Consider the following 12347-nt stretch of genomic DNA (forward strand, 5'->3'; position numbering starts at 1 on the left):
ATAATTCACATTTGTGATGCTCACTCTACTGTTAACATTTAAACATCAGAAAGAATAATTATAAAACAATTTTAATCTGCAACTAAACAGTTTTATGACTATTAAATTTGCATAATACATTATTACCTGCCACACTTATTTCCCTCTACCCCACCCCAGCTCACCTTGAAAGTAAAAGTGCTCATAAAATCTCAGTGGCTGAAAAGGTTTATAGTAGTTTCATAGCCGCTTTATTTCCAGGTAGTAGACAGATTTCTTCCAGGATCTATAATTTAATCATTTTACATGTGAGAAAAGTAGGGCAATGACCTTTAGATTTGAGTATTTAAGTTAAGAACAACCAGAAGGAGATATATATGTATATATGTAAATATGTGTATGTATATACAGACACACACACACACATATGTATATCAATTATGAATTTTCAAATGGTGGCTGGTATTTGTTTCTGGTGAAGCAGGCTTTCATGGTGAAAGAATCACATTCATTTTTTTTTTCCAGTGGTTGAACCAAGCTAAATCTGAGCAAAGCTAGCTCCTGTGCCCAATCCTGCATTCTCTTAACTGGTAATAAAGAACTTTGCTGGCCTGACAGGTTGTCACAGCAATTATTCACACGAAGTTCTGTAGCAGTTGTATCTGTCAGCCCATGTAGTATTGAATATTTTAACTGGCAGTCTTCCAAGACTGAACATTAATCTTACCATCTCCTATTACAGTCCCTAATCAAGATATTCCAGGGGTGATTGCACTAACATTGTTTGAAGACTACATCTACTGGACTGATGGGAAAACCAAGTCACTCAGCCGTGCCCATAAAACATCGGGAGCAGACAGACTCTCACTGATTAACTCATGGCATGCCATCACAGATATCCAGGTGTATCATTCTTATAGACAACCCGATGGTAATTATTCTTTCCATGATTTCCATAAATGCATTAACATCTTTCAGTAACATTCCATTTTTTATTCTTTCAAGGTTAAATGTAATTTTATTTTTGATGAAGATTACTAGATTTAATTATTGAGCATCACTTTATGGAAGAATTCAGTCAATATTGAAGTACTGCTCTTAAGGCATATGATTAGAAGTTCAATAATAGGACAAAGAATTATGGATTTGTTCAACTCATATTAAGCTAAAATGATAATAATGCATTTAGTCAGATAAGTGAAGACTGTATTCTTGAAATAATTTGTTTACAAAATAGAGGATCCTTAGTTTCTGGAATGCTGAGTAGGAGGAATTATGTTTAAGTAGCTGTAGGGTTTTAAAACTGACAACTCTATCAAGTTTTCTTCAGCATATGTTTAACAGGAATTTCATCTGGCCTTGTGAAATAAAGGTTTGATTATTTTCCTTAAAAAAAACCTATCTGGCCTATAAAGCGAAGTCATCACACTAGTAGTTGTAGATCATTGTTTCATTGTTTTATTTTATGTTTGTATTTCCGAACATATGTTTGTCTTCATCCAAAATACTTCTAGTCTTTGTTTATTTTTCTCGTGGACAGTTTTTTCCTACTAAAATTTTTGTTTTGTAGAAATGCACCTTTAAAATTATTGAATGGTAAAATTAATGTCAGTGAACAATAAGTAATATTTGTGACAAAGTAAAATTATATTTATAGTCTTGATGAGTTCTTGATTACAAAGATTTATTCCAATTCAAGTTATGCAGCTTAAAAGTCCTATCTCTAATCCCATGTTATATTGTTAGTCTTGATTATCCTGTTTTGTTGTTGTTATTTCTTTCTTATCTGTAGTCTCCAAACATCTCTGCATGATAAATAATGGTGGTTGCAGTCATTTGTGCCTTTTAGCCCCTGGAAAAACCCACACTTGTGCATGTCCCACCAACTTCTATCTGGCAGCTGATAACAGGACTTGCTTATCCAACTGCACAGCCAGCCAGGTGAGTGGAGGTCTGGGAATCTTATTATAGAGTGTATGGTGAAACATCAGTTCTTTTGTTTAGCATAACACTGAATGATCATTCCATACATTGTAGAGATGGTCACAGAATAAAGGAAAACACTGTAACACCTCATTAAAATGGGACCTTAGCTATTAGGAAGAATAAATAAAGGCCAAAAAGGAAACAAACAAACAAAAGAAAAAGAAAGAGAGAGAGAGAAAAGAAAAAATTCTTTCACAGATCCATACAATGACTCAAATCCTAAGTGGGCATAACAGCAAGAGCAGAGGAGATTTTATGTAGTTTAATAAGGCAAGGTCATTGAGGAATGGGGTAGGTAAAGGGAGGTGGAGTTTAAACAGAGCAGGAAATCTCTCAAGATAATCTGCTCTACGTTACTGTCCCCACTCTCTATTTCTTAGAGTAGGTGATCTGGAAAAGATAAATTCAATAGAGAGTAAGTCTCTAGATTTTGTTTTTATTAAAATAAATTATGTGATCAAAATAACTTTCTTCTGAAACCTCTTTTTCTTTAAAACTTAATTATTCTCAGTTGAAGATATCCCAGGAGTTAAGTTGTCTACTGTATGGTAGTTGCATGGGCTTGATTTTATTACTGTCCAATTTTGGACAACAGTCATATGACATTATAAAACTGGATTTTGTAACACATGAGCCACTATCTTGGCTGGATTTAAGATAAAACTGTCAAACTATATTTTGTTCTTAAAATGACTAAATGTATTTTTAGAATTCTGTGTTTGAATTCGCTGATTTTCTAGTTACTAGCAATGATTTCATTGCAAGAGACCGAATTTCTCTTAGATTGTTTTTATCTTCAAAATGGAGAAGCTAAATTTAGCTCAGCTTGCCTTTCAGATAAGATTTAGGAGTATCATACATGAAAGAACTGCATAAATAACAACAATTAGAACTTTTTCAGGGAGTCAGAATGTGTGGAGGTTAAGGGCATAGACTCTGAAGCCAGACCCTTTGTGATCATAATGCAGACTCGGCTTTAAATTGAGTTTGTTATTTCTTAGTACCTTGGTTTTCTCATCTTTTAAATGGGATTATAATATTTCTATGCCATATACAGATTAAATGGGAAAAGTTCCTGGTACATAGTAGGTGTTGTTATTATTACTCTTGCCCTATACTGCAGCTGAAATTTACGTAAACAAGTTAGGTATATAATTAGTGTGAGCTGCCCTCAAGAGGTTCTGATGGCTCTTTGAAAGCACAAGCCATAGACTCTGCTTTATTACTAAATGTGTTATTCTAATTATAAATCCCTGAGTATTTGTGTAAAAAAATTATTTTTAAAGAGCTGGAAATGTAAGTCACTATGAGAGACAAAATTAGCAATTGAATTATTTCTAGTGGTAAAATTAAAGAGAGAAATCACATTTTTTAATATTTTAAAATAGAATTATTAATACTATTGGTGCTATTTAGTCAAATTTTCAGGTAACCTCCGTCCAGGTTATTCTAAAATAATCTTTGGTCCCTTGCTTTGGAATGATCATACATATATCAGTCCATTGAGGCCCAAAACTAAGGCTGTCACTGGCTTAGTAGAGATGATGCCTGCCTGAGCCACTACAGTGACGATGACTTAATAGCCAACTAAAAATAGAGCAAAGTCACAGTATTCTTTGAAGCACAGATGAACATCTCAAATAGCAAGGCACAGAGAATAAAACATCAGCCTCACTACAGGCATCAAAGGGATAACACTTTTCAAAATATTACATATGAAGACCTATAACTGTTTATCCAATGCCAACAAATTAGATTAGTCAAATAAATGAAAACCTAACTCACCCTGAAAGTATTACTTATCTAATAAAATTACTTCCCAATTTGGTTTCCATGATGACAACACTAAAATATTTATAATTTTTAAATACCCCCAATGGTCTATCATGAATTTTTAAAAACTTAACAATAGCAAGACAGAGCAAAAAATCCAAATGTGGACAATACTTTTCAACTATACTTCTGAAAACAACAAAAAAAGAGGAGGTATCACTTCATTAGTTTCATCTTCAAGGAAAAATTTAATGGCCCAGGCCTGGTATCTCACACCTGTAATCCCAGCACTTTGGGAAGACGAGGCAGGTGGATCACTTGAGGTCAGGAGTTGGAGAGCCGCCTGGCCAACATAGTGAAACCTCGTCTCTACTAAAAAATATTAAAAATTAGCTGGGCATGGTGACAAGGACCTGTAATCCCAGCTACTCGGGAGGGTGAGGCATGAAGATTGCTTGAACCCAGGAGGCAGAGGCTGCAGTGAGTCAACATCATGACACTGCACTCCAGCCTAGGCAACAGAGTGAAACTCTTGCCTCAAAAAATAAAAACAAATAAAAAAAAGAAAAAAGTTTATGAAGAACAGGTAATGCAAACTGTTAGTGGTTATCCCTGTAAATCTTCTCGTTTATGAGGCCATTTTACCTCTGATTCTTTGCTGATCTAATGAGCGGAAAATCTATCTCTTGTATACTTCTTGGAGAAAAATCAGTTTGTAGAAACGTGATTTTCAGTGAGGGAGACCTTTAAAGGAAGCAAATAATCTAGGCAGTTAAGAATCATGCTAGTAAGCATCTTGATGAAAATTTTGCATTCTTAATTTATTCTTACTTAGGGATTTTGAATTATCATCTAATGATTGTCAACAAATGGCACGTTCCCCAAATAGTATGATTTTAGAAACAAAGAGGCAAATCACATCAATAAGAATTCTATTGGGATTGAAAACATAATCTGAGAATCTAGTAAAAATTAAGTTCAATTCATATAACACTAGTCATTTCAAATATTTAATGAAAATCATTTTAATTAGGAAAAAAGTCAACTTAATAATGGCTTTACTTAAGCTTTAAAATGGAGACTTTTCTTGTTTCAACTAAACTTCACCGTATCGGGATTGCATTTTATCCCTGTATTCATATTAGTAGACATGTATTTAGTAGGTTCTTTATAGGTTTTACTTGTGGGTGATAATTACAGTCTACAGTCTATTTTATGATGATATTAGTCTTAGAGAACATTTATGATGAAGACTATTTTATACTTATATTTAGCATTAATCTTTTTTAAGTCACTGAATTTAAGTATGTAAAAATGAAGCTAAGACATGAAATAGAAGAGATCTTCCTGTGAGAATAAAATATTGATTAACATGAAAAATAAGATAAGTGTATTCTACCCTGGCCTCCCTTAACTCAAAACCCTTTAATGTTATTTTCAAAGTCAAAAGAAGAGCAAAATCATTATATCATATATAATTCCAACAGTTCATGTTTATTTAAATTGGGTTCATTTAGTGAATTTAAAAATACATACAATTTGGATATTTTTCCAGTCATGATTGGACTTTGAGGATACTCAGGAGACCTGATGTTCTCATACTAATGTGTTTTAATATATTTAATGACTAGAAATATTTAATGTTAAGGGTAACTGCTTTCCCTCATATCCCCAGACAGTCACTATCTATAAAGATAAGTTTTCTCCGCTCCTATTTTATGGAAAAAAAAAAAAACACACACAACAGACATGTACAAGCTAAGCAAATATGGAAAAATCAGTTGAATGGTCAGATCTCCCATTGGATTCATAGAGCTCTATTCCTTCTTGTATTGCCACTGGGAGAAAAAATTCACACTCATATTTTTTAAATGATGTAAATCTATCATGAATCCACTCCATCATATCCAGACAAATTTAGCAAAAACCAACATCAAATAATCTCTTATTTGAAGAAAGTAACAGTATTCTAAATGAACAAACCTTTAGATTGCTAATCTATTTTCATTAGCAATAATTAAACCTAGGCTATAGTTTTCTGTTAAAATCTTCCTTGTATGTAACATGCTAAGATAAATGCCAGCTTGCTGTCAGTCACTTATATGGGAATAACAAAATAAACACTTCTAAAAGAAGTTAATAACTTTTAGAAAATCATCTCAATTAACATTGAGAAATGTTTTCAATTCTAGATGAATATTGTGATATATGCTTTTCATTGAAGTTCTACTAAATTGAAGAGGAAAATAATTTGATATACCAGGAGAAACTGACTAAACGTTATATACTGCTTGGTTTAACTAATTTCAAGTGAATTTTTTTAGTGGCAGCTACTCCAGATGCATGTGCTCTGTATGGAAAGTGAGATTTTTGTCTTTAATTTCTTCTGTCTGAATGGTACTGAGAAAATAATTAGTTTACGATAATAGATTACTAAAACATAAATTAACTGAGTTTTTGGTCACTGTTTATATTTGGGCAATAATGAAGTTAGTAGGAACAATAATTACTCTGTCTCAGCAGCTACATTTGGGTTCAAATGACCCTCATAAAAGTAATATGCAATAATAACTTCTGTAGTTTGTCTCCAGTATCAAGTCACTTGTGTGCTAAATAGCCTGTAAGTAAATAAATATTGCCATATAACAACTCACTTACTTTCTCTAGTGTTAATCTGCCACTTGATAGTTAATTTTTAAAGGGAGGAGTTAAAATTTCCATTTCTATAAATAATAGAATTATTATCTTTCTCATGGCTTTTTGTTTAGCTGTTTCAAGTGGAAAGGATAATACAACAAATAAAACATATTAATAAATATTTTTTAGTGAAAAGTTTTTTTTTTTTTTGGGAATCTGGAGAACAGTTTTATTACAAGAGTTTTTTTCTGTGCCTTCATTTTTTTTAAGTCAGCAAAAAAAAAAAATGTTGAGCCTTATTTTTACCTCTTTTTTAAAAATTATCAGAATTTCTCTTTGTCCTAAAAGATCATGTGTATTTATTAGGAATTTTAACGCAAAGAACTGTGTTGGCCTCAACTGCTTTAAAGAGATATTCTTAAAATTTATATGGGGCCCATACTCATCATGGCTAAAGGCAGTATTTTCAGTGTTCAGGAATCTTTATGGAATCACAGCATGACAGAGCTGGAAAAGATACTACAGATTATCTTCAGATCCTCATTTGGTGGCTAAAGAACACAGACTGAGAAATGTTAATTGAATTGCCCAAGATTCTGAAAAAAATGCAATTAAATTAAATTAATTCAAATTACCTAAATTAGTTCAACTGGATATCTCTTCCTGATATTCCTGATAGCTTTTAGACCTATTTAGTGTTTGCCAAATTTTTCCTGTACAGGGCCAGATAGTAAATATTGTAGGCTTTTCAGGCCACAGGATCTCTGTAGCAACTACTCATCTCTGCTGCTGTAGTGTACAAGTAGCCCTTTAGGGCTGGTGCGGTGATTTATTTACGCCTGTAATCCAGCACTTTGGGTGGCCAAGGTGGGAGGATCACTTGAGGCCAGGAGTTTGAGATCAGCCTTGGGCAACACTGTGAAACCTCATATTTACAAAAAATATAAAAATTTTCTGGGCATGGTGGCATGTACCTATAGTCCCAGCTACTCCGGAGGCTGAGGTGAGAGAATCTCTTGAGCTCAAGAAGTTGAGGCTCCAGAGAGCTGAGATCACATCACTGCCTTCCAGCCTGGGTGACAGAGGGAGACCCTATCTCAACCAACAAGCCAACCAACCAACCACAAAAACCAAGTAGCTCTGCAGACAGCATGTAAATGTGAGAGCTTGTCTGTGTTTGCAGGTCATCTCAAGAGGTTTTCCTGAACAGTATGCTCTCCTGGAAGATCATGTTGTGGCTTGTTGTGTATTTAGTTCCTATTGTGGAATTCTCCAAAATCACCATTGTTCACATTTGCAGCAAAAAAGTAGACTAGGCTGTGTTGCCAAATTTTAAAATATCTGTTATATATGCACTGGGTTCTTCAACATTTTTTTCTTTTTTCTTTTTTAAGTTTCGTTGCAAAACTGACAAATGTATTCCATTCTGGTGGAAATGTGACACCGTGGATGACTGTGGCGATGGATCTGATGAACCTGATGACTGTCGTGAGTATACTGGCTAATGTTGAAATTCAGAATTTAGAGTACCTTATGTCCCAGACCTGGAAAATTGAAACTACACCTAAAGTATTGCCTTCTGACACTTTTCCAAAATTGAAATAGAAAAATTTTAAGTGCCATTCTTTAAAAGTAAAATAAAAATTGTTGCAATATCTTGGTTATCTCTCTGATAACTGTTACATTTAGAATGGCGCCATCAGCCATTTGTGTTAGATTTTGTTTCTTTCTCAAATTTGATTACTTGTGGAATAATGACATTACTTCATGTAGTGATCAGTAGGGTAATAAACAGCATTAATTTGACTTAATATGTCAGCAAGTTAGAAGTAAAAATGGGCAAGTTTCCAGAATGTCACTCAATGACTGAAATCTTATCTTTAAGTAGTATAATTTCTCAAATTTACTGTCGGCATTGAAATCCTGAAAATTCTTAAAAAGTCTGATTTTTCCAATATAAATCATTAGATTGCCACTAGGTAATTTAGTATGTTCTTAGCACTTGCTCTAAAGATACTACCAATTATGTCTTGACATTTGACTATAATTGGCGTGGTTAGCTGCTGCTTTTACAGCAATCGTTGGTAACTTTGGTTGTAATGGGACGTCAGCAGACTTTTCCTTCCTTGATAGCCTTTTGTACTTCACTCCATGGGTCACTCCAATACTTCACTGTCAGGTTGAAGATGCTCGTAGTCAATCACAATAATTCCCTCAACATCCCAGTACATGGTTGCCATGATTTGGCCTTGACAATTGAGTTCAAAATCCTTAGGCTTGTACTGCAGAAAGACAGAAAAAGCTGGCTATCTTCTTCTACTGTAGAGCTTGCTACCACCTTATTATAAAGCTTTTTTGAAATTTAGGGTATCTAGATAGTTACTTAGATAGGCTGTATTCCATCTCTCTGGTCATGCCCAAGTCTCTCACACATTGAAGTTGTTTCACATGGTATATATGTTTGAAAGCAGTAAGTAATCAAATCAATGAAAAGGAAAAATGTTATAAAACTCATTGCATTTCTAATATAATCTTATGTTTCTGAAAGATCCACTGCTCTTTGATTTTTTAAATATAGTTTTTGTTTTTTACTATGATAGACAACATATAAAGAGTAGTATCTCTGTGGGATAGGTATACTATTGTGCCTGAATTATTCTTTTCAAAAAACCTATTAAGTTAAAAGGAATATCAAAGGAAGAATAAATTATTTTGGTGACCTTACTGAGATTCTTATTAAGAGAAAGTTATTACTTTCCCCACAATAAAGTAAATTTTCTATGATAACAGTAAATACACTAAATGCAACTTACATTTGTAATTCTTAGAAATAAACAAGAATGAATATGTTAATTTAGTCTTTTAATTAAGAAGATGATCTTTCTTGTCTAGATTGACTGTTCTCTGAGAAAATTTCACCATAATCACCTGCAGCTCCTGATCTCTATTTGTAATTTTGACTGAAATTTCATCCTGGAACCATATTGATGTGAAAAATTAACTACAGATTTAGTACTAGGAATTTTTCCATTTAACTCCTTTCAGAATATATGGTCATCAAATATGACTTTAGTGTCTTTTTGAGGCACTGATGTCTAAAAGACATCTGTTATCTAAGAGCTTCCCTATGATCCTTGTTTTGGTTAAATACTAATATCTAAATTTTTTAATTGACAAGTAAATTTCTATATATTTAAGGTATGCAACATGATGTTATCATATATATATACATTGTGGAATGGCAAAATTAAGCAATTTATCATATGCATTACCTCACATACTTAGCTTTTTTGTGATGAGAATACTTAAAATCTATTCTCTTAGCAATTTTCAAGTGTGCAATATATTGCTTTTAACCATAGTCAACAAGGTGTACAATAGATCTCTTGAAGTAATTTTTTCCATCTAACTGAAATTTTGTGTCTTTTGAACAACATCTTCCTAATCTCCCCAATCTCCAGCCTCTGGTAACCATCATTTTATTCTCTGTCTCTATGAGTTTGACTTTCTTAGCGTCTACATATAAGTGAAATCATGTGGTATTTGTCTTTCTTTGCCTGGCTGGTATGACGTAAAATAATGCCCTCCAGGTTCATCCATGCTGTCACAAATAACAGGATTTTCTATTGTAAAATATTGAATATTATTCCCTCATGTATATATACCACACTTTCTTTATTCATTCATCCATTGATGGACACTGTGGTTGATTTTATATATTGGTTACTGTGAATAAACCTGCAGCGAACAAGTGAATGCAGATAGTGTTACAACATAACGATTTTATTTTCTTTGGATATACAGGCATAACTTATTTTATTGTGCTGTACTTTACTGCACTTTGCAGATATTGTATTTTTCACAAATGGAAGGTTTATGGCAATGCTGCATCAATCTTGTCTATTGGTGACGTTTTTCAACAGCATGTGGTCACTTTGTCTCTCTGTCACAATGTGGTAATTCTCACACTAGTTCAATTTTTTCATTATTATTATTATTCTATTTGTTATGGTGATATGATCAGTATCTTTGATATTATTAATACTATTGTAATTGTTTTGGAACACCACAGAGCATACCCATAAAAGACAACAAACTTAATTGTTAAATATTGTGTGTGTTCTGGCTGCCTACCAACCCACTGTTTCCTCTCTCTCTCCCTCTCCTTGGGCCTCCTTATTCCCTAAGCACAACAGTCCTAAAATTAGGTCAACTAATAGCCCCACAATGGCCTCTAAGTGTTCCAGTGAGAGGAAGAATTTCATGTCTCTCACTTTAAATCAAAAGCTAGAAATTATTAGGCTTAGTGAGAAAGGCATCTCAAAACACAAGATATACCAAAACCTATGCTTCTTGTACCAGTCAGCAAAATTATGAATGCAAAGGAAAGGTTATTATAAGAAAATGAAAATGCTACTCCAGTGAACACATGATCAGACAGTACAGATGCCTTCTTGCTAATGTGAAGAAACTTTCAGTGGTCAGGACAGAAGATGAAGCTATCCACAACAGTTCCTTAAGCCAAAGCCTAATCCAGAGCAAGGCCCTACCTAACTCTATTTAATTTTGTACAGTTTTTTTAAATGTAATGCCATTGCACACTTAATAGACTACAGTATAGTGTAAACATAACTTTTATATGTACTGGGAAACAAAAAAAAAGTATGACATGCTTTATTGTGATATTTGCTTTACTGTGGCGGTCTAGAACTGAACCTCCAATATCTTCTAGGTATGCCTGTGTATATCTAGTAGTGGGATTGCTGGATCATATGGTCACTACATTTTTAATCTTTTGAGAAACCTGCATACTGTTACCCAAAATAGCTGTACTAATTTACATTTCTACCAATGAAATATAAGAGTTTTACTTTCTTCACATCATTGCTAACACTTATATTTCTTCTTTTTTTTACAATGCCTAACTTAGCAGGTATAAAGTGATATCTTATTGTGGTTTTATTTGCATTTTCCTGATAATTAGTGATGTTGAGTATTTTTTAATATAACAGTTGGCCATTTGTATATTTTTTTAAAGAAATGCCTATTCAAGTCCTCAGCTCATTTTTCAATGAGTTTTTTTTTCTTACTATTGAGTATTCTTTATATATTTTGGATATTAACCCATTAGCAGATATACTGTTTGCAAATATTTTCTTCCATTTCATAGATTATCTCTTTACTCTGTTGATTGTTTCTTTTTCTGTACATAAGTTTTTTAATTTGATGTAATTCCATTTGTCTGTTTTTGCTTTTGTTGCCTGTGTTTTTGCAGTCATATCCAAAAAGTTTTTACCCACACTAATGTCATGGAACTTTCCCTCTATATTTTCTTCTAGTAGTCTTAAATGTTTTTATTGTTTGCATTATCTCTGTGAGCTTTCTTTTAGTATAGCAAATAAGCTTTTACTTGTAGTTGATGGGTTAAGAGCTTTGAATATCTGTAGGAATGACACTTTACTTGAGAGTCATGGTGAGGTAGAAAATTATATGCAAGAGTCTATGGAATGTTTAGATTTCACTTTCAGGTAGATGCATCATCAATACCTGCAGACAATAAGAGATGCTGACAATACTTATAACTTCACCTGAGAAGACAGGAAAGCCTCATCCCAGGGTCCCCTACTTGCAAGCTTACATAATGTTATTTATATAAATGTAAAGAGCAATGCATCAAATTCTCTGGCATCACAAATTTGTACTAATGTTTCTTATAATACTCGAAAACACTTAAGATTATTCTAGAGACAGATTTGAAGGTCAGATGGGCTTCCAAGCTATTTCAAAGCATTCCTGTAATAGTTGCAACCTTTTCCTGGTGGGGGGTTGTTTTGATAGCAAAGGAGTATTAAAGAAAATTGTATACAAAGCAAAATGAAATAGAGGAAAGGCACGTGCTTAAAGTATGAGATAATTGTGTCATTCAGTTTAAACATTTAGTGTTATTAATTAGCAAAATGTTATAGATTGGA

At 33.2% G+C, this 12347-nt stretch overlaps 1 protein-coding gene across 2 annotated transcripts in view; it reads left to right on the plus strand.

Moving 5' to 3' along the window:
• LRP1B (LDL receptor related protein 1B) overlaps nucleotides 1–12347 on the plus strand; it is a 1938417-nt gene that overhangs the window by 1696361 nt on the left and 229709 nt on the right. For both annotated transcript variants that reach the window (XM_058434432.1, XM_032145942.2), the window contains exons 61-63: nucleotides 722–910; nucleotides 1772–1920; nucleotides 7770–7863. In XM_058434432.1, the coding sequence (XP_058290415.1) occupies nucleotides 722–910; nucleotides 1772–1920; nucleotides 7770–7863 (432 nt within the window). The remainder of the gene's footprint in view (nucleotides 1–721; nucleotides 911–1771; nucleotides 1921–7769; nucleotides 7864–12347) is intronic.

Source organism: Hylobates moloch, unplaced genomic scaffold (genome assembly GCF_009828535.3).
Source record: "Hylobates moloch isolate HMO894 unplaced genomic scaffold, HMol_V3 SCAFFOLD_24, whole genome shotgun sequence".
NCBI classification, from domain to species: Eukaryota; Metazoa; Chordata; class Mammalia; order Primates; family Hylobatidae; genus Hylobates; species Hylobates moloch.